Source organism: Emydura macquarii, unplaced genomic scaffold, assembly GCF_026122565.2.
Source record: "Emydura macquarii macquarii isolate MOO-44397 ecotype Brisbane River unplaced genomic scaffold, CSIRO-AGI_Emac_v2 contig_1451, whole genome shotgun sequence".
Taxonomy (NCBI): domain Eukaryota; kingdom Metazoa; phylum Chordata; order Testudines; family Chelidae; genus Emydura; species Emydura macquarii.
This window is the reverse complement of record NW_027131588.1, coordinates 7,760,049-7,780,121: the sequence shown is the minus strand read 5'-3', so window position 1 is coordinate 7,780,121 and position 20,073 is coordinate 7,760,049. Positions and strand designations below refer to the sequence as shown.

Here is a 20,073-nt window from a genome sequence, read left to right as displayed (position 1 = left end):
TGTAAATCTAAATACTTGACCTCCTGTTATGTCTTTGATTTTACAAGAAGAATCTTTTTCTGCTAGTGTCTCAGCTGCAAGAAGACTATCTCCATCATCCCTTATGAGTTCATCCTTGGATCCATAGCCTTGGTCTGACTGTCCCCCTGTTGAAAAGAATCCAACAGTTTTCTGTTTTAAACCAAGACATTGTGTTGCATGTTATTTTGAAAGATATCAAAGTGCAACTTATTTGTGCTACACAGAGTTTTTGCTAAGAATATTGAGAGTCAGGAGATTACCAGTGCCTAGCGTGCGCGCACACACACGCACACACTTTAGTCGGTGATGGTAAAAGCAGAAAACAATAGCAAAGACAGGAATGAAAAACCCCATTTTAGATTTAACAGTTTATTTGCCATGATATACTACAGTACAGTACATTCTTGATGATTTGTACACTACAGAATTGCTAAGTGCATCCCCACCGGTACACTGTGGTAGCTCACATCAAAAGCAGGTTCTCTAGAGATGACTAACAAATTTTGTACACTGCATAAACCAGAACCAAACACCACAGAAACCAATCACTACACTCTCGAATGAACTCATAGAAAAATGATAAACAAAAACACACCATACCACTTGTGAGTGCTCACTTTACACAAATCAATCACTCTATATCAGTCCTATCAGTCCTCATCCTCAAAGAAATCTTTCAAAAGACAAGCCTGGGAGCTTCGATTCATAACTTTGCTAGACACTATGGCTATGTCTACACTACAAATATAAGTCGACTTATGTTGAGTCAACTTACAGCCACCGCATTAATTACTGTGGCGGCTGATGTCCATACTACCCTCCTTGGGTCAGTGGTGCACGTCCTCAAAAGGCTTCCACTGACCTAAGAGGGACAGTGTGGGGAGCTGAGAGTCTGATCTCTCAGCTCCGCTGGCAGCTCCCTGTTGGGAGCCCGGCTGCCCCACAGACTCCTAGTGGGCTGCCTCCCTTCCCCCTCGCCTTGCAGCTGGGAGCGTGGTCTAGCCGGCCAGCTCTCCAGGGGAATGACAGCCAACAGCCGATGCAAGGAACGCAGTGTCTGCACTGACATTGCATCTCAAGGTCTACACTTCACAACACAAGGTCTACACCTCACATTGAGGTGGTTTTATTATGTTGGCATAGCAAGGTAAATGCTCATCCCATGGATGTAACTAAGTGTGTACATCTCCACTGTTTTGTCAGCAAATGCTGATTTTTGTTGACAAAACTCTGTCATGTGTAGACCAGGCCTAAAATTCATGGTCTTAATAAAGACACTGGAGTTTGGCTTATTACAACAATCTGTAACCCACTAACCCCCTTTTTGTCCTATGATTACAGGGGTTTTAAGGGGACACTTCATTCTAAAGGACCATTCAAGGTGTATGTCCTAATTACTTATGCTAAACTATCTGTTTGATCTTGTATTTAGCTGTGAGACTCTTAGCACCTTTCCTGGACCTGAAGAGCAGCTCTCTGTAGCTCGAAAGTTTCTCTCTCACCAATAGAAGTTGGTCCAATAAAAAAAGATATTACCTCACCCACCTTGTTACAATAAGCTGGTCAGCCTAGACAGCTCATCAACATTATAGTAACACAAAACTCAGCTACCATAATGTCTACTCTTTTTGCAACCAAACAGGAACTTTTATGATGGAAATAGTGTTAACAGACAACAGATGGGACTCACTCCATGGCGTAACAATACAGCATGTTGAGACCTATTTTCTAAGCTTTCCTATTAGCACCTCTTTGGGTACAAGAGCTTGTTTCAAAAACACTGAAGTGCAGTGTAAACTATCTTCAAGTACCAAAGAAAGAAATTTCACATGGCTCCTTTGTTGTTACAAAGCTGAACAACAAACTTGCTTTGAATGTCTGAGATAAGACTATAGCTATCATTTCATCTTCATAGAGCATACATGGAGAATAGCATAAGTAAGAGTTTAAAAAGCCTAAGTAAAGAACAGTTAATTCATGTTCTGGATCTAATCTACAAACAGATTGATAAGAAAGAAAGTTTTCACATCCTTTGATCCTTATTTTCTTCTATCATTTTAGCCATGTAGAAAGTTCCCCCACACCCTCCTTCCTTGCACATCAGTGGAAACATCCTATCAATAAATAGGAAATTTACCTGCAGCAGTAACACTCAAAAGGCAGAATTAATGCACACGTGCATCCAAGGCTTCACATCATACAAGTCTGCACCCCACACCATGACAGCCAAGGACAAATGCAGCACCAAGAGACAGCGCAGAGTAAGAAGCAGAGCAACAAAGAGCAGAGAGAAGGAAAGTTCAGTCATCTAGACAAGTACATCAGGTGCAACTCAGGAATCAGTTTCTAATGCTCTTTATAAGGAAGATTAAAAAAATGAAAGGGTGTGCAACAACCATATGCACAACAGGTCCTGTGATGCATGAACATATAAGAGGTTTAGATGAACGTATAGGGTATAATCAGATTTACAGTAGGTAAGAAAAGCAGATGAACTCTTATTTTATTCTAATTTGTCTGTTATAGTACACCCCATTTTCAGAGCAGAGCTTCTCTCCAGCTTTTCAACAGTCTTTCCATTCCCAGGCACTCTCCCAAAGATTATCTGAACCTTATCAGACATATAATCTACATTTTTAATTTTCAAGTTCTGCAAACCATGGTAGCAGTTTGAAAACCAGAATTTGAAAAGTAAGTGTTACAGTGATCAAATGTACATACCAGATTCTGGAATTTTAATTACTCTCAATTAATATTAAAGACCAAGATCTGAAAACAATGGTCTCCAATTATGTTTGAGCAACTTTTGCACCCTCACTTGTAAATACAAATGAGAGTTTACATGCACAGTTTGTTTTAGTCTGGTAGATTTTATCATTACTGTGCATGAATAATTGCCAGCAAGAATTGCTAATGCTCATGATTAGAGGCTTGGAAACTTCTCTGAAAAACTGGCAAAAAATAAAATATGGACAATGTGACTGCTTCATCAACAATACAATTACAAAAAATAAATTAAAAAAGTTAGTCATTCTGACATGGTTTGCTCTACATTAGGCATGGAGTACCAATGTGCAACAATGATTATCCTGCAACTATTGTATACTTCTTTTTCTACAAGTATATTCATTCAGCCATTTATATCACACCACCTCAGAAAGAGGGAGAAAAAAAAAATCAGCAAGAGATGAGAGAGGAGGTTTGCTGTTGGTGGAACTGTTAGTAGCGAAACACAGCAGACTCTAGTACCTGTGCTAGAGTGATTATCAATGGAATCAAGCCTGACTAAGTCTCTGACGAAGAGTGTGTGCTCCCCACCGTTAGCATCATTAGAACTATCCACGCTACCATGGCTCACCGTGTCCCCATCACTTCCACCCGTGGCATTCCGAGGAGCTAGAGATATGAACGAGAGTTGGTCAGTAAAGAGAAGATTAGAAAACTTGAGAAACTTTAAGTCAGTCAGTCAGTCAGTCAAACCTTTTCAGCTCACAGCAGATACTTATCGTTACATAAATGTTATTAGGATATGAAGTAACGGACCAAACAATTTAGTTTTCTATGTGAGATACCCTCATACCACTGAGCATAGACTTGGCAGCAGCCTATTTTTATGCATTTTAGACAAACATTTCTTACTTGGAAGTATTTAGAAGACATACGTACATCATCATGCTAGCTGCAATCATTAGAATGCACATTCTATTCTAATTCAGCAGAAGTGAGCTCATTTCAATCATTATTTATCCATTACCTGATATCACAGGCACCTGTGAGCTCCTTGCTGCTTTTTTTAGGCATTGCCTAAATTGTGCTACGCCACGGACCACATTCTGTACTTTTGTCCACAGAAAGATACCACTGCGGTTACTGCTGGGCCAAGGACTCTCCAAAACTGCCTGCAGAATCAAAGACATTATGGTAGAAACTGCTTAGGAAGTAAGCTTCCCTTCTTACCCTCTACAGTAAAACTGCTCTCTTTTAAAGTGGGAAATGCAAACATTTCAAAACTGGTGTTTTAAGAGCCCTTCCCTCCTCTCCCCTTCACCAGTCCTGAAAAATTAACATCAGATTGTGAAAAGTCTGAGACTGTGGTATGCTCATTTGTTATTTACAATGCACTACCAACAAAAGCCCCAGTAAACCCTCTGCTCCTAGTGGTTTACTTACACTGTGACATTCTCCCTCAGCTTGTATAACTCTCAAAATAGCAGAAGCAGAACTGCATCCTTCACCATAAGGAAGGTTGGCAATTCTATCTGCTGTGTCACAGAATCAGGAGACAGTAGATGGGTGTCTAAAGAATTACAACATATATTTTGACTTGATTTTTGGAAGGGGGGGTTACTCTCAGGCACCTACTCCCACCTCTTTGTTCCCCCATCCTCAGCCATACACCCTAATTATAGGCCTGTTCTAAGACTTAGGCATGAACAAAATTGGAAGAGACCACAGTTAAATCATGACAGCATATTTGGTTAACCACATAGCTTGGACAAAGAACTCTCAGACATATATACATACATAAATATGTAAAAAGTGAAAGATGCACAGAGTGATGAAAATAAGTAAATTAAAAGTCTGTGTGTCCAGCAAGCCCAATCAGGTAGCTAGGCAACAAACAAAACAAGACGACCTTGAATGCCTTTCATGTAGATCAGTGGTGTCAAATATGCGGCCCATGGGCCACACCATGCACCCTAAGCACCACCGGCCTGAGTGCCCTGAGCCCCCGGAGCGCCACTGGCCCAAGCGTTTTCAGCCCCCGAGTGCCGCTGGCCCATCCCAGTGCTGAGCGCTGGTTCACCCCACTCCGAGGCAGGCCGGTCCATCCCAGTCCCAGAGCACTGCCAGCCCAAGCGCTGCCAGCCCGCGTGGCACCCCAGTCCGCCCTTCCCCAGTCTGGCCAGTCCACCCCAGCCCCCAGAGTGCCACCGGCCCATCCTGGCACAAGAGTAGAAGCGTCAGGTTTCCAGGCAGAAATCTCCGCCCGCCCCGGCACAAGAGAAAAGTGTCAGATTTTCAGGTAGACATCATAAAAGGTAAATTTAATTTGCATTCTCACCCAATATAATTTAATTTTAGTTGAAAATGTGGTTAATTCGTTATGTACTCTGACATCTGTTTTATAGTAGATATTTCAATTGAAAGTAAAATACTTAATGTTTTCCATTTTATTATCAATAATAAAAAACAGTATTAAGCAGGTATGGAAAGTGAGTAAGTGAAAGCTGCACCATTGTGCTGCCCCTTTATTTATTTATTTATTTATTTTTAAACCGTGCGGCCCGCCAAGTGAACAATTTTGTCTTAAATGGCCCTTGTGACCAGATAATCTACATCAGGGATGTCAAAGTTATCAACCTCCACAACACAGCTCAGGAAGAGATGACCGAAGCAATGACAAGTAAGAAACTGCTTACCTGCCCCAGCTTCATCAAGCGCTTTCTTACCTTGTTGTAATAACCATAGGTGATTGCATTCGGTTGTACTCCCGCATTTTTCATTTCAAACAGGACTCTCACTGCCTGAACAGGATGACCGCAAAGTCCGCAGAGCTGCATTACAACTCTATAACACACCTGTCAAGATTGAGAAAAGCGTAACATGATCAATTTCAAGGAACATTCTGAAATGGATTAGGCCCCAAAATGTGACCTAGTTTACAACTGCTGAAGTCTGCGAGAGAGAAAAGGCACACAAAAGCAACTATTCAATGTATAATTCACAACGGCCAAGAGAGGGAGCACGAGTTAATCGGTGATGACCCTTAAAGTCATGCTGTCATCAGGGATTCACACTGCCGAGGATATTCACATTTATTCCACTATTCATATTTGTTTGCCGGCTGGAAAAGGACAAGTTATAGGGAATAGCTGATTTTAAAGATTATCCAGCTTCAGAGTGAGTAACACACAAACATGTAAAACATTTAAAAATAATATGTATCAGTGTCATCCTTTAAATTTAGTATGGCTTCCAACTTGAATAAATAAATGTTTTTGTGCCTTTTAAAATTTGGTGTTTGAGCATCTGTATTCCCAAAGTCACAGCAATATCTACGTCCATTAAATTCAACCCATGCCTTGAAGGATCTCTTAATTAAAATGAGATAGTAAAATTATCTTTGTAGACAGCTTGTTTCTGTGCAAAGCTACAGAATACTAGCCAGGGCTACAAAAAAAATCGACTGAATTCTAAAACATATTGAGTGGTTTTAGAGAAATTAGTGAGAATAACTTTAAAACAGTTATTTTATGGTAAGTTATAACCTGGGGGGAAGCAAACCAACTCATTTCACACTGCAACACAAAGCAAGAAAAATAGCAAAAAAGGAATGACTGTTTTTGTGCAAAAACCTTTCTGAACAGTGAAAGCAATCCACATTTATGTCAAATGTGATGCAAGAGTTAGAGTAAGAGCAAAATAGTATGTGAATTTAAGCACTCATGTAAGGTAGTACAATAGCAGTGAAGCTCTCTACCCGAAGAATACGTAGAGCACAGGCAACTTCAATGCTAGCTTCCCCACACTGTCCTACCAAGGTGCCTCAATCCTGGATCAGGACAGGGAGAACCTCAAGTCCCCATGCCCATTAATCTCTGGGTTTCTCTAATGAGATACAGTATGCAGTTACTAGTTAATGCAACCGTTGAAGTGGTTTTTGTGATACGGACCTCGTCCACTGCGACTGTACTGGGACCATTCTCATTTCAGACAGGCCAAGTAACAGTCACAGGATAATTTCTAGTTCAAATTCAGCTAAGGTCAGTAGTTCCCATATGCCTGGAGATAAAAGGAACATTTTCAACATATTCACATCTGAGCCATCCAACTTTCCCAGAGTAGTACTTGCCTATTTTACAGCCATGTCTGACATGTTGGTCACACATTCTATAAAGTTTATTTCAAACAGCAAATTAAAAACACTCAAAACGTACATTTAGTGAGAACAGCCCAGTGTTATTTGAAATAGCCTGGTTTTAAGCTACTTCAAACAGATATTTGAGGACAAAATGAACAAACACTGAACTGTAAGCAGTACTGCCCTGTAGAATAAATTCTACATTGGACAACGACAGATGGTGACAATATACTTAACACCTGGAAATAGTCATATTTACAAGAGCTATATGATGCTATTTTCAAGGTGTAGGAATAAGAAATTTGCATCAAATTCCAATTGAACAGAGTTTTATAAAAACGGACCATGCACTGGTTTGAAAATACTATCTTCCTAACAGGATTTGCCCAGCTTATTTTCATGTTTTAGCATGTCAGTTTGGTAGAAGTGTTAGCACTGTTACTGCCACTATATCAATAACCAACTAGTTAACCCAACCTGATCTATGCTAACAGCCACACCCAACATACGCCCAGATTTTAATAAGAACATCTCAACAGAAAGCACTTCTGTTTTTTGACTGGAAGGGTTTAATGGAAAAACATCTCTGGGTAGGAAAAGAAAAACTGACTTGCTGCAGGTGTTGGATTGGAGTTGAGATGATTATATTTCCTGTTACACTCCAAATGGAAGAGAGAACAAACCATTTCAGCAGAAGTTCTCAAATCCACAGCAAACAGTGAGAGTTTGTTGTACTGTTTGAAGTTATTTCCCTTTGGTCTGTCTGCTAATGCAATTTTAATTAATCGACTTGTTTTAAAATGTTAATTTAAAATTCAAGATGTACAGAATGGTGGTTTAAGAAAGCAACTGGAATAATTGAGCTTTATTTCACTCCTGGCAGAAGCCAGGATCCAGGCCCTGGTGATGGGAAGCCCTCCTTGCAGGCACCAAGAAACAGTGCTCTGCTATGGGGTAAAATGGCCTGGAGTGGCCGACACTGCTCCAGAAGTGGACATTGGATGTGACTAGGGCCTATGGGAGGTGTGCCAATGCAGCATGTCCCCTGGGAAACCTCTGGAGCCCCAGCTATAAATTAATGCTGCCTCTTTCACAGAATCCTAGGTGGAAGGTTGATGCTTTCTGCACCACTAATCTCAGCAGGGGTGATAACCCACACTCCCCAATTTATGGCACAGCTGTCTCTGCTAGCACGGGAGCGCTGAAAATTGATTTTAATTTCCAGCTTCTCTAACTAACTGCACAGCTTTGAGCAAATTATTTCATTAAGCTTTTAAAACAGGTTTAAAAACTAAAGTTTTAACTAGGTAGAGCAAGCTTGGACTTTATTTGCTCTTAGAAGTGAAATGTTAAGTTGATTAATATGCTCTTGTACCTTAATCCCCATTGTATAGATTTTTTTTTTTGGTACTTACCTCATCTAGTGGCTCTACATTAGTTTTCCTCATTTTAATAAGAATGTCATATGCTTGTTGCAGTGCTCTGACTTTGGGATGGGAAACTCTGATGTAGGCTGGCAGACAAATGAACCATAGGCTATAACAGTGACTAAAGAGGCACTTAGCCCACTGTGGTGGGTTTGTGTAATACTTCTTGGCTAATTTATGGGCTGTTTTTATCTCCTGTAAAAAGCAGAAACAAAAAGGATATAAACACACACAGAATACAGAACATCTTGAATTTGAGGGAACATTTATTTAAATCAGATGCTAGCTTTCTTAAAATGGGATGCTGCAACTCATCATCCTGGAGGAAACCATGCAAACATGAATGTTAAGCTGTAGTTCTCATCAGTCTCCCCTCTGTAAAGCTCTTCATAAAGTATTCATGATATTAGCATGCATTCTTTTCCCCACTTCAAATTTGTTCCAATCTCCTTTAATAAAGTATGTGTTATACCATAAACACCAACACATTTGGCTCTCAAGTATAGCCTGAGATACAGGAAACACTGCCTGTGTAAATTCATATTTATTTTAATTTTTCTTTACACATACATCTGTTTTCAAAGTTACAAACATCTGTTCTTTAACACCAAACTAACTTGTAGCATAAATAGGTGGTAACAATTCTACCCAACACCTATGGCATTTCTGATGCTATTATATAAAGGCAACACTAGTTGAAAATCTAACCTGTTTTGTCCTCTTTGCCATGAGTGCTGGACTATTTGAAATGTTACCTCCAGCTGGATGCCTGTTGAACGAAAGCTTGAGCTCCTGTGGCCTGTCGAAGAGCTCAAAATCTAGTGTTGGGAAGTTTTTATAGCTATAAAAAGAAATGAAGTGTCATTTAAATTTCCAAATCTTACTTAGTTGTTCTATTCCAACTTTATATACTTGGTGCAAGGGCCTCCTATCTGCAGCTGACGGCTTCAGCACATTATGATAAAAGAATGTATTTGTAAAGAATCCCACAAAATGGGAGGAGGGACTTAGTGGAAGGACAGAAAACTTCCTCTCCATGGGAAGAGCCTATTCCCCCTTGATTCATGAGCCCAGCAGAGACAGGAGATCAGTGAGTCAGCAAGGTCTCCATACCTCAGTGGCTGACAGAATCAGGAGAGCAGCCCGAGGCAGGTGCAGCCCTGAAACCTCCAAACAATTCACAGGGCAGGAAAGACAGAAGAATTAGTGTGAGGCTTTAGGAACCTCCTACCACAGAGCCCTCCACAGGGCTGGAGGTGGCAGAATAGCCACAAGGGGAGGAGAGAGGCAGGTTCTACCACCCTTTGGACTCATGGGATCCAGTTAAAGAGCACAGGGCATCCGCAGGGACAGACCCTTTGCCTGCAGTCTGTGGTCTATATTTACAGCAGGGGCTCAGTGCTCCTGTTCAGTTTCCCTAGCTACCCTGACCAAAATTGGCACACCCCACTGCAGTTGGTGTGATACGCACACAGCACAAGCAGGAGAAGGAAAACCATGGAGCATATACAGGGAAATGTAATTAGAAATAAGGATTGTCTGGTAGTGATCAGTAGCTGGTATTTTTTAAAAAAGAAACACTACTCAGATTCCAGAAACTAACTAGAATTTAAGTTGTCAGTGTCCTTTTATACCTAAAGCACTAAGTGTTGGTAGGGACTTAAAGCAAGATGCTTTAGCTATGTGCATTCACATTTAAAGGGACAATTCCCCATTTCTCTTGACTCAGTTTTCTAAAGCCTCAGAACCTTTGATAGTTTGCAATATACCTGTATTTAGGTGCTCGGTCCTGTCCATCATCAGGGGGATGTTCTGGTGGCATTATAAACACTGTGTGTTCACTCTTCTGTGACTCATCAAGCTCAATTAACCGTGTATCTTCTGCAGAATCTACATCAACCTGCAAATTAGTATCAGGACAAAACACCAGTTTCACCATTAGTAATAGTTGTTCTACATATTCAAACACCACTCCCATCCACAATGTATTTTCACTTCTACTTTGCAATCAGACACCCCTGAAAACAAAATAAAGAGACAGGTACCTTCTCTCCCTTTTCTGTTCCTTTATCAGGAAAAACCTAAAAAGAAGAGGGAAAGTTAGTTAGAGCTTCTTATAAAATGAAAAACTAAGTATTTTTACATGTAAACATTTTTATTAAAGTTGTTACATCTACTGTGCCACCAAGATGATCATATTACACTGTCAGGTTACTTTGAATACAAGTTATCTCCATTACAAATACTCCTTCCTTTTACTGAAAGCTAAAGAAGGAGGCTCTCTCAACAAGCTTCAGGCCTGTCATGTCAGCAGACTAAATAAGGCATCCTAATTCTAGAAACAGAAACTTATCTTCCTTTCATTTATTTTAGTTATGTTATCTACAAGAAAGCAGTATCTTCCTACCATAAAACACATTGATTCAATAGTTAGACGCCAAAGATTCGTTCCAGGATCCTAAAAAGAGAGCCAGAAACCAAGAAACTACCAAAAAACAAGATACTATTTAAAAATAGCATCCCCCAGGTAAATAAATGCCTTAATTATTGTTCATCTAATTTATTTGTAAATTATGCACTTGGGCCTTTTACAGATTAAGATATACCAAATCACTCTCCATCTGGACTGGAATTGCAACCTGGGAATAGATTGATTACATTTTGAAAATGGGTGGGAATTGGGAACTATTCTAAAACCATCCATATAGCATCCAGTTGCATTTATAGACAAGAAGGAAAGGTCCCTCCCTACACCATCAAGATTATCATCTACACAGATAATATGCATAAAAAAGCAAGTGCTGGGAGGAAGGGATGCAAAAATGAAAAAAGTTTTAGTTGTGTTTGGCAAATATCTTGCTACTTTATAAAGAGGTAAATATGTTTATATTCTAATGAAAGCTAAATGAAAATTGAGGGGGGATGAGGCATGACAAGTGGAGTGGTCAGTTAGGGATCAGCTAAGACAGGTGAATATTTAGAAGGCACTTGATAGAGGTATGAAGAGTAGGGTGGAAATGGCATGCCACATAACTCAGAGCAATCTCAAAGTCTCAGTTTTTCTTTTCATGAGTCACTGAAACTTCACACTGAGTAATTTAACTGGAGAAGCTATGGAAGCCGACTGCAAGTTTCCTGCACTAACCAAAAATAAAATTAAAATGTAGCAAGATGAAGTGAAAAATGACTTTGAATGATAACCAGGGCGAACTCCATTATCTCACAACAGCAGCTGCTGCTGCTCCACTTTTAGGACTAAAAGCGACAGACATGAAGGCACAATTAACAGCAGGACATGAATATTTTAAAAAACAATTAAATACAATTTTTCACCTTTTCTATGCAGTCATCAAAAAATGCCAAGCTGGTATCCTTGTCACTCACAAAACTGCACTCTTCTATGAAGCGGCTGAATATCTGTGTTTTGGTTAGAAGCGTGTAGAACTTTGTGTAGGCCCGGTCTCTACTTTTTAAAAATCCTGGTTAAAAAAAAATTCAGAAAACTAAATACTAGTTTTATGATGAAGCCTCATAAGAAACAAATAAATAGTTAAAATGTCAACAAAAAAAGTCACATTTGTCTGCAAGTGCTTCACCTGTCAACTGTTATACTAACACCTAGCATTACTTAAATTTCAAAAAAGAGTTGCTTTGCCTTTTTTTTTTTTTTTTTTTTTTTAAAAGTATGCTTAGTTTGCATTTGATAGTATCTAGTGGATAGTCACTTTAACCATTCCCCAAGTGTAATCAGTTTCCTGAGATCGTGTGATTCTTTCACAGAGCAAGAAAGTGATAGAAACCTCCTCCTATCCCTCACCCCCACACACAAACAAACCATAAGAAAAAGTAATTATAAAGTCACAAAAAAGTATGGGTTCTCAGGAGCAGGTATAGGAGCCAAAAGTATTTTTAAACCTTTTTCCAAGAGTACAGTGTCTATCTCCATTAAGAACTTTTCTCATCTCTATCAAAACAGCAGCCTATCTGAAAAGTCTGCACAACTAGAATAAATTGAAGGGAGTCCAATGATCTTTGTTCTCTGTGGATTTCTTGTATTCTTACCCTTTTTCCCCCTCAAAGTTTTCTATTCTTACTCTGTGTAGAATTAAGAACACTTTACTTTTTTCTCTTTGTTATCAGGCCACTACAGCTTGGCTTCTAAGGGCATTTATTCTCAATACAAGTTGCAAAGTTTCTATAACCCCCAGGGCTGCCTTAAAGAAATGTGCACACCAGAGATACTGTCACATTATTGAGAGATGATTTTTCATACCTTCAACAACTGCCAGACCTGCAGTTACATTAGCAGAATGGTCACATTATGACCCCTAGATGCTATGTAATATTGACCAGCTTTACTTATATTTTATCAAATTACAATATTTAAAAGGTTCAAAGTAACTTCAAAGGGCAAGATTCTGCTCTCAGATGTGATGTTAATGTGAGACAGGCAATTAAAGTGCAATTAAGCTTTTCAGAGCTCAGGCCAAGTCCACCTATGCATTTGGACAGCACCCACTATGACGACACCCTGACCCTTGCTGGACCTTTGGGAACTAATATAATAATCACCACACCACCAACCCTGCCTGAATGTGATCCAAGACAACCTCACCTTGAAGATCAAACAAGGAATCAGCAGCAGTAGTTTTATTTGAAGGTGCCTGGGTAATTGGCTTGAGGAATGTTCTGTACCCCTTTAAAATAGATGCCATGAAGCGCAGAAAAGCCTCTTGGATCTCCATCTCAAGTTCTGTCATCTTCTTCTGCCAGGAGAAATCTGCCTCTATAGGCGTCATCTCCACCGCAGAGCCTTCTTGGGTCTTTCTATGAACTAGGAACAGGAGGAAAGGAAAGTGAGCTTTATTACAGATGACTTTAAAACAGACTATCCTAGGAACACCTAACACAGATTTTTCTTTTATATTTAGCATTCCTGAAAATTTTCAGAATGACAATACAGAAAATTAAGATTCTCTGCTAATCCTGAGACTAGTAACTTATTTCACACAGGCCACTGAAGAACTATTAAATAGCATGTATTTCACTTCCTTATTATCTGGGCCAGATTAAAAGGCTACATGCACACTCTTTTCCATAAGAGAGCCAGTCTCGCTTGGATATTAGATAATTAAAATATGATCCATTACAATACCTGTCATCTACTACACTGAATAGATCTCTACACAATCAACATTAAGAGTCAAATTTTCATCTGACTCATCACCTGACCTCCCTATTCTCTACTGTAAAATTGCATATGCACTTAGAAGTGCCTGCACACATTAAAAATTCTAACATCTCTGTGCAGTGAAGTGTTAGAAACAGCCAAGTGTCATGCAGGGTTTGAACTTGTAATGAGTGGGCACATGGATGTGTTCTCAGTTTTGTGAAAGCACAAGCAGATGCTAGGTGCTGAAAATTCACCCCCAGCATGCTATATTTCTACATTTTTTTATTTAATCACTCTGCAGGTGGCCTAAGATGCATGAAGCAAGAGGATCCTCTGGCTTCTAACACTGAAATATCAATATATCCATCTCAATTCATTCTCAGATTTCTGTGAAATTTAAGAGAAAAAATTAGGATATCAAGATATTTTTGCATTAATTTTGTTTTAATACTGTAATTGTAGTTTACTGTGTTACGAAGGGACTAGAGTCTTCTACAACTGAGTGTTGCAGACTTTTTTCCTACGCTCACAAGAAAAATCCATTTCTATGCTATCTTGATGACATTTTTCCTTAACTATGTTAACTTAATATGTGTACTGCACAAGAATAAAAGTATTAACCCAATTTGATGTACATCTTTGCCTCCGCTCCAGTTAAATTTGGAACTGAGCCTATAGCAGTTTTGTGTGAAGAGTCAGATGTTCTAAGAGAACTCAAAGCAAAGGCAGGTTGTGCTCAAGGCTTTCACTGACAGCTTATTGAAAATAGAGGGAAAGGCAGAAAGTCATTTAATTCCTTAAATCACTGCATATTATTTCTGTTTGAATGTTTCTTTCATTTTACAGTGTTTGTATATTTGTGACACGGAGTCAACACCACCTCCTCAGGTCAGTGTAAGATGTATATAATTAAACCAACCCAAAATCTCACATTGAAAGACCTTATCTATGCTCCAAAGACAACAATGTCTGAAAAAAGTGTTAAACGTAGTTCGAATGTGGCTCCTGCCAAACAGTTGGTTTGGACAGTGTCAAGTCATGAGAAATTATTCACTGAACAAAATGCATAGTATCTCTACAACTATTCAGTCCGAATTTAAGATACTTACTGACTTTTACACTCAGATTTTCAGCAGGCTATGTAAATACCACTGAAAACTTAATGACCTTAGCATTTTTTGTTATCTTGGCAACTGTTTAGAGTAATGGTTTAACACGAACACAACAGACTCAGTTCCAAAATGTGGTTCAGTGGGAGCTTTGTTTGAATTGTATTTTAAAACATCTCCCTTTTGATGGCTCGTTTATGTTTATAACTGGAAAGAATCTCAGTATGGTTTAAAGTTCAAAATGACAGCAAAGTAAAAGTGAAAAATGTCATGCCATGTACTTTAAAGGGATGGCCTTACATTTATATCCCTGGTTCTTATTTGTTAAGAGTTGTTTGTTTATACCAGCACAATACAGTAATTTCCATAGAATATTTTATTCCCTTGCTTAGGGCAGCTTCCCTTCTCACCCCCAAGCTTTACCTGATGCCAGTTGTGGATGCAATTTCTTTAAGGTGCTGAGTAGACTTTTGCATGGTTTCTTAGGAAGCTGTTTCCAGTTTATGCTCTTCTTATCATCTGATCTACACAGTGAAATAAACAATGTATGCAAAATTAAAAAGAATGGTAAGTGTATGAATACTTAATGCTTTTTGTTACTTCACTGTCAGGATGGCTTGATACCAAAACAAAGATATGGCACTGGAAAAAAGCCTTTTCACCAGGTTTATTTCTGTATGGAAATAAAATACACAGTACCAAGAACTGAACTGAAAACTATTTTGTTTCCTGAAAACAATATAGCAGTCTAAACCAAATCTGGATTTGATCCCAGGCTAACCTGAAAACAGAACTTTTGTTAAGATTTGGTTTAGACTTTTAGATCCGTGCTTTAATAAATCTGAAAGTGACTTCTTTTATCTCATTGAGTCTTAATTATTTATCTTATTGAAGAAATTTAATCAGGCTCAACTGCACTTGACTAGCATGGAAACATACAATTCGTCTCACTTATTGAGCTTCCATTTTGTATGCAATAGCAGTAGTACAAATATAGGCTTGATGTATGGCAGAAAGTGGTAAGCACAGCAATTAGGAGAAGAGTAGTATTAAAAAGGCATATAAAAATTGTAAGAGTATCAAAGTCCAGCCTCTCTTTATGGTCCTATCCTCCACTGCTACATGTACCATACATTCATTCAATTGCTATTTCCAGTCTCAAAACTAGGCCAGCAGCACTGGGAGGGCTGGGGATTCAGCACACACTTTGAGACCCATGTGGTTGATTAAGCAATGGAGTTAACTGGTCTAAAGGGAGGCTCTTCCTTGGTTAGAAAGACAGTGGTTACAATGCAAGGCCTTGTTTAGCAGAGAAGAAATAAATTGAGAGGGTGAGGGGTGAATGCTGAGAACTCTAGGCATGTATGTGCCTCCCTTCTGGAATGCAAGGGGAAAAGGAAATTACTATAGCAAGAAATGTAGCAGATATTGCTGGCACAGTACCTAGTACCACAGTACTAGTTTGGCTGAGGCGTGCATTACTCCTTTGTTGCTTTGCATCAGTAATACAATTGCTCACCTATTGTTGGATCAGTGTTAGTATAGTCAATTACATTCTTATTTTTGAAAAATATTTGTAGACATTTTACTTCAGACAACATTGCCTGCAGAAACTATAAACAAAAGAAACACTTAGCAACCATACAGGGTTCTTCATTCTCAAAGTGCTTTACAAATAAGGACTTCAGCTCACAGGGGTCTTTGCAAAAACAATCACTCCCATTTTACTCACGAGGAAACTGAGGCAGAGGATCTAAGTAGGAACTGTCAAAAGACCACACAGCAAGTCAGAGCCAGGATTAGAACTCTGTGGTTCCTGGCTTGCAGTTGTGTGCTCAGGGAACTCTCCTCCCACTTTCTTTCCCTGATGGCTCTATAGCAACATTGGCTATACTGTTTTTCCAATTCAACATGTAAAACAAAAAGGAGGACTTTTTTAAAAAAAACAAAACAAAAACCCAAACTCTTCTTGTCCTAAAATCCTCCCTCTCTCAAAAAGATTGTTGTTGTTGTTACTTTTGCAGATATAGTCTGAAAGCAAGGAAGGACAGGCACTAAAAAGAACATTGGATGAATGAAAGCCATTCAACATTTGTTGGCAGTAAATAATGCTTCATCAGTTTATGATAATGGAGCAACTAGCACTAACTGCTTTCAAAAGACACTTGTCAACGACTAGTTGAGACAGACTGTTGTACTAGAAAACACTGCCTTTCTGAAAAATATTATCCTTTCTATTAAGCTATAAAGGTCTTTCAAAATCAGCTTCACTATAGCAGCACTGTTACATTTTATTTTTATACAAGAAAAAGGAATGAGTCTTGAATAAAATAAAAGCCAGCATTAACCTTCGTTCTTAACACTGTACTCTTCTATACACAGTCTTTCATGCAGTATTTCACAGACACTGATTTGGCATGAACATGTTGCTGAGATAGAGAAACACCCCCGTTATGCAGGTGAGGAAAGAACTAACTAGAGACAAGGGGGGCACATATTTCCAGAGGTGAAGTCACCAACAGCGCCAGTCTACTTCAGTGGGAGTTGCAGGTATTCAGCACCTCTGAAAATCAGGCTATAGCTACTATCAATAAGCTAGCCAAAATAGGCAACCAATTTTTGGTGATAGTCTTGAAAACATGGGCCTATGTGACATTGCAGGAAAGAGAAACCAGGTCTCCTGATTCCCAATCACCTGCTTTAACCACAAAGATTTATTTGTTGTTGGTTTGTTTTAAGTTTGAGGGGGTTTTTAAACATTACTTTTTGCCACTGTTCTTCACCACCAGGTTTTGACCAAGTTAGTGCCACAAAGTACTGGAAGTCTCACAAAAACTCTAACTCCTCGAAGATTCCAAACCCAGTAACTAGCCCAAATAAGTTTTATGTTATTTGAACTTTCAGTTGCTTATTTGAACTGAACCTTTGGTGATTCTCTACTTATGGTTACTTAGAGCATAGTTTCTCAACCTGTCGTACACGTACCCCTGAGGATACATGAAACACAGGCAGGGAGTACCCGGGGAAAAACAGAGTGAAGGGGAGGCGGGCAGCAGCTGCCAATGGCTGCTGCCTCCCGGCTTCCCCAGACCACTTCCCACATGGTCCCAGCTGGGAGGCAGGCAGTTGCCACTAGCTTCTGGGAGAGGCAGGCAGCAGCCCTCCACTTTCCGCTGAGTCCCAGCTCCCAGGTGGGAGCCCGGTGACAGCCTCCTGTATCTCACAAACTGGGCTCACAGCTGGGTGGCAGCCACCCACGCCACAGCTCCGAGTCAAGGGACAGTCTCCAGTGCCCTGGCTTGAAGACGGGCAGCAGCCGCCTGCCCACATCCCTGGGTTCCCAGCCGGCGCAGAAGCCTCCTCTGCCGCAGCTCGGATTGGGTGGCAGTCGCCCACCTCATGGGCTCAAAGCCAGGTGCCCAGAAAACTTGTCAATTTCACTGCTGTCAATTTTCACTGCTGACAGCCCCAGATTTCACCAGTTACCCTTTTCCAGTCTCTCTCTCTCACCCCTTCCTCCTCTCAAATCTATGCCAAAAAATTTGGCGTGGCGCTTTATGTTCCACAGCATTGGCATGCCACTCAAAGCCTCCTAGCTTTCGCCAACATCACCTCTAGCCCAAGTACATACTTGAGTTGTGCACCCCTGGTGTAAAGGTGGTAACCGTACCCACACTAGATCTGACATCTGCCATATCATGGCCCTATACACTCAGCCCTTCTTCCAACATATGGCTCACAGTCTGTAAATATAAAATCCTGTGGAAAATTTGAGTGTTCGGGTACTTATTAAAATTTTCAGAAGTTAGGGGGTACTTGCTACTTAAAAGGTTAAGAAACACTGCTCTACTTAATACCCCACCACTATACATTGGAGAATCACATCTCCATGACCAAATACTGAAATCTCCACTTGCAATGGCTTTTATTTAAAAAAAAAAACAAAAAAACCACCAAGGTATTTTTACACTGAAGACAAAAAGCTTTCAATTCTATTCTTTTCCTTTCCCCAGCACCATGACTATTCCTTCTGTAGTACAGTCCTCTAAATGGACTGCTGAGAACAAATTGTACAATATTTCTATTAAAAATACACAAGCAGCATTGTTCTGCAGTATTTCTTTTGATGCTACTCCAGGGACAGTGAGTCTTTCCATAGTTTAAAGGAAACATTTTTTCAATAAACATCACAGGAACTGTCCCCTTGACATGAAGAAAAAGACAGTTCAAACTGAGTCAGAGACCCAATGACTAATTGTAACTCCAATGTTTAATCATGAAAATCAGATTAAAGTTAAAAATTTGACATGGAACAACACAAAATGTATTTCTGCAGAGGAAAAGAAAACACATATTGTGTGCAATTACAGCCAACATCATTATTTAAGATTGTGGTTTCCACTAGCCTGGAATAATCTCTAAAAGGCAAGAAACAATTCACTAAATGATTAAGTCTAAATTAATCAACATCTTAGTTTTACATTAATGATTAAGTTTAAATCATTTTAATAAACAAGTTGAGGAGAGAACAGGTCAGCTTTCCTTTTGGAGAGGGAACTGCACAAACAGCTGTGTAAAGAAGGCAACCAATTTTGGTTAATTCATTCATAATAAGGAAAAACACAAAAACAGTAACAGTTATGTTGCATAGTATCCCTTATATGTGGTTTATAAAATTAAAGGGACACAGTCAACATGAAATCTATCCGTTTAAAAAAAAAAAAAAAAAAAAAAAAAAAAAAACTTAAAGTAGTTTCGAGAACCATAGCTGCCAGAATTCCTCTGAGAATATTCTTTCTATTGTTGCTGTGTGACAGACAAAGAAGGAAATTTAACTTAAATTTATTGTGGAAACAATAAAACTGACTATCTGCAAAATGTTGAGATGCACAAAACAAACTGAAGACAGAAAAACTCTACTCATTCAGTTGCAATACTGACAGGGGTCACTTAACACTAATAGGTTAGCATTTGCAGAAGAGCGTGTGATTATTAGATTAATGGGAGTCCTTTATTACAGCAAGAAAAAGGTTTATACAGTCATTCAGCTAGTTTCAACATGTACATCTTTATTAAAGTTCTGCCATTTCAATCACTCCTTCTCTAATTGTCTATACAGTACAGTATTTGAAATAATTTCTGCTTAACTTCCATTATGTTAAGTTTTTACTGCGTTGCATGCAGAAGCAATGGAAAGCAACAGTTTCTATTGAAATATTTACATTACTAATATTGCCATGGGCACATTCAGAGCAGCAGCATCAATTTTTCTCCCACTTCAGAATTATGGTTTGAATGTCATTCTTGGTACGTGAAATGTAGTTTTGAAAAGAACTGTGGTTTGACTAGTGAGAACAAGAATTTGAATCCTGTAGTACCAGAAAAATTCTTCAAGAGCGTGTCTAGCCTCACATCTGCTGTTTTTCACAGGCTCTTTTGTCATCTTATCATATACTAAACACAACAGGGTTAGAAATT

General features: G+C 39.2%; 1 protein-coding gene across 5 annotated transcripts in view; it reads right to left on the bottom strand.

The window, feature by feature from the left end:
- Positions 1 to 20,073, bottom strand: part of DENND4C (DENN domain containing 4C) — a 113,432-nt gene that overhangs the window by 27,521 nt on the left and 65,838 nt on the right. For 3 of the 5 annotated variants that reach the window (XM_067553135.1, XM_067553136.1, XM_067553137.1), the window contains exons 11-21: positions 15,019 to 15,119; positions 12,929 to 13,147; positions 11,647 to 11,792; positions 10,359 to 10,394; positions 10,083 to 10,213; positions 9,022 to 9,154; positions 8,302 to 8,508; positions 5,475 to 5,603; positions 3,776 to 3,920; positions 3,271 to 3,417; positions 21 to 146 (exon numbers count right to left, since the gene is read on the bottom strand). In XM_067553135.1, coding sequence (XP_067409236.1) covers positions 21 to 146; positions 3,271 to 3,417; positions 3,776 to 3,920; positions 5,475 to 5,603; positions 8,302 to 8,508; positions 9,022 to 9,154; positions 10,083 to 10,213; positions 10,359 to 10,394; positions 11,647 to 11,792; positions 12,929 to 13,147; positions 15,019 to 15,119 — 1,520 coding nt within the window. The remainder of the gene's footprint in view (positions 1 to 20; positions 147 to 3,270; positions 3,418 to 3,775; positions 3,921 to 5,474; positions 5,604 to 8,301; positions 8,509 to 9,021; positions 9,155 to 10,082; positions 10,214 to 10,358; positions 10,395 to 11,646; positions 11,793 to 12,928; positions 13,148 to 15,018; positions 15,120 to 20,073) is intronic. The other 2 variants (XM_067553138.1, XM_067553139.1) reach the window with 2 other exon arrangements.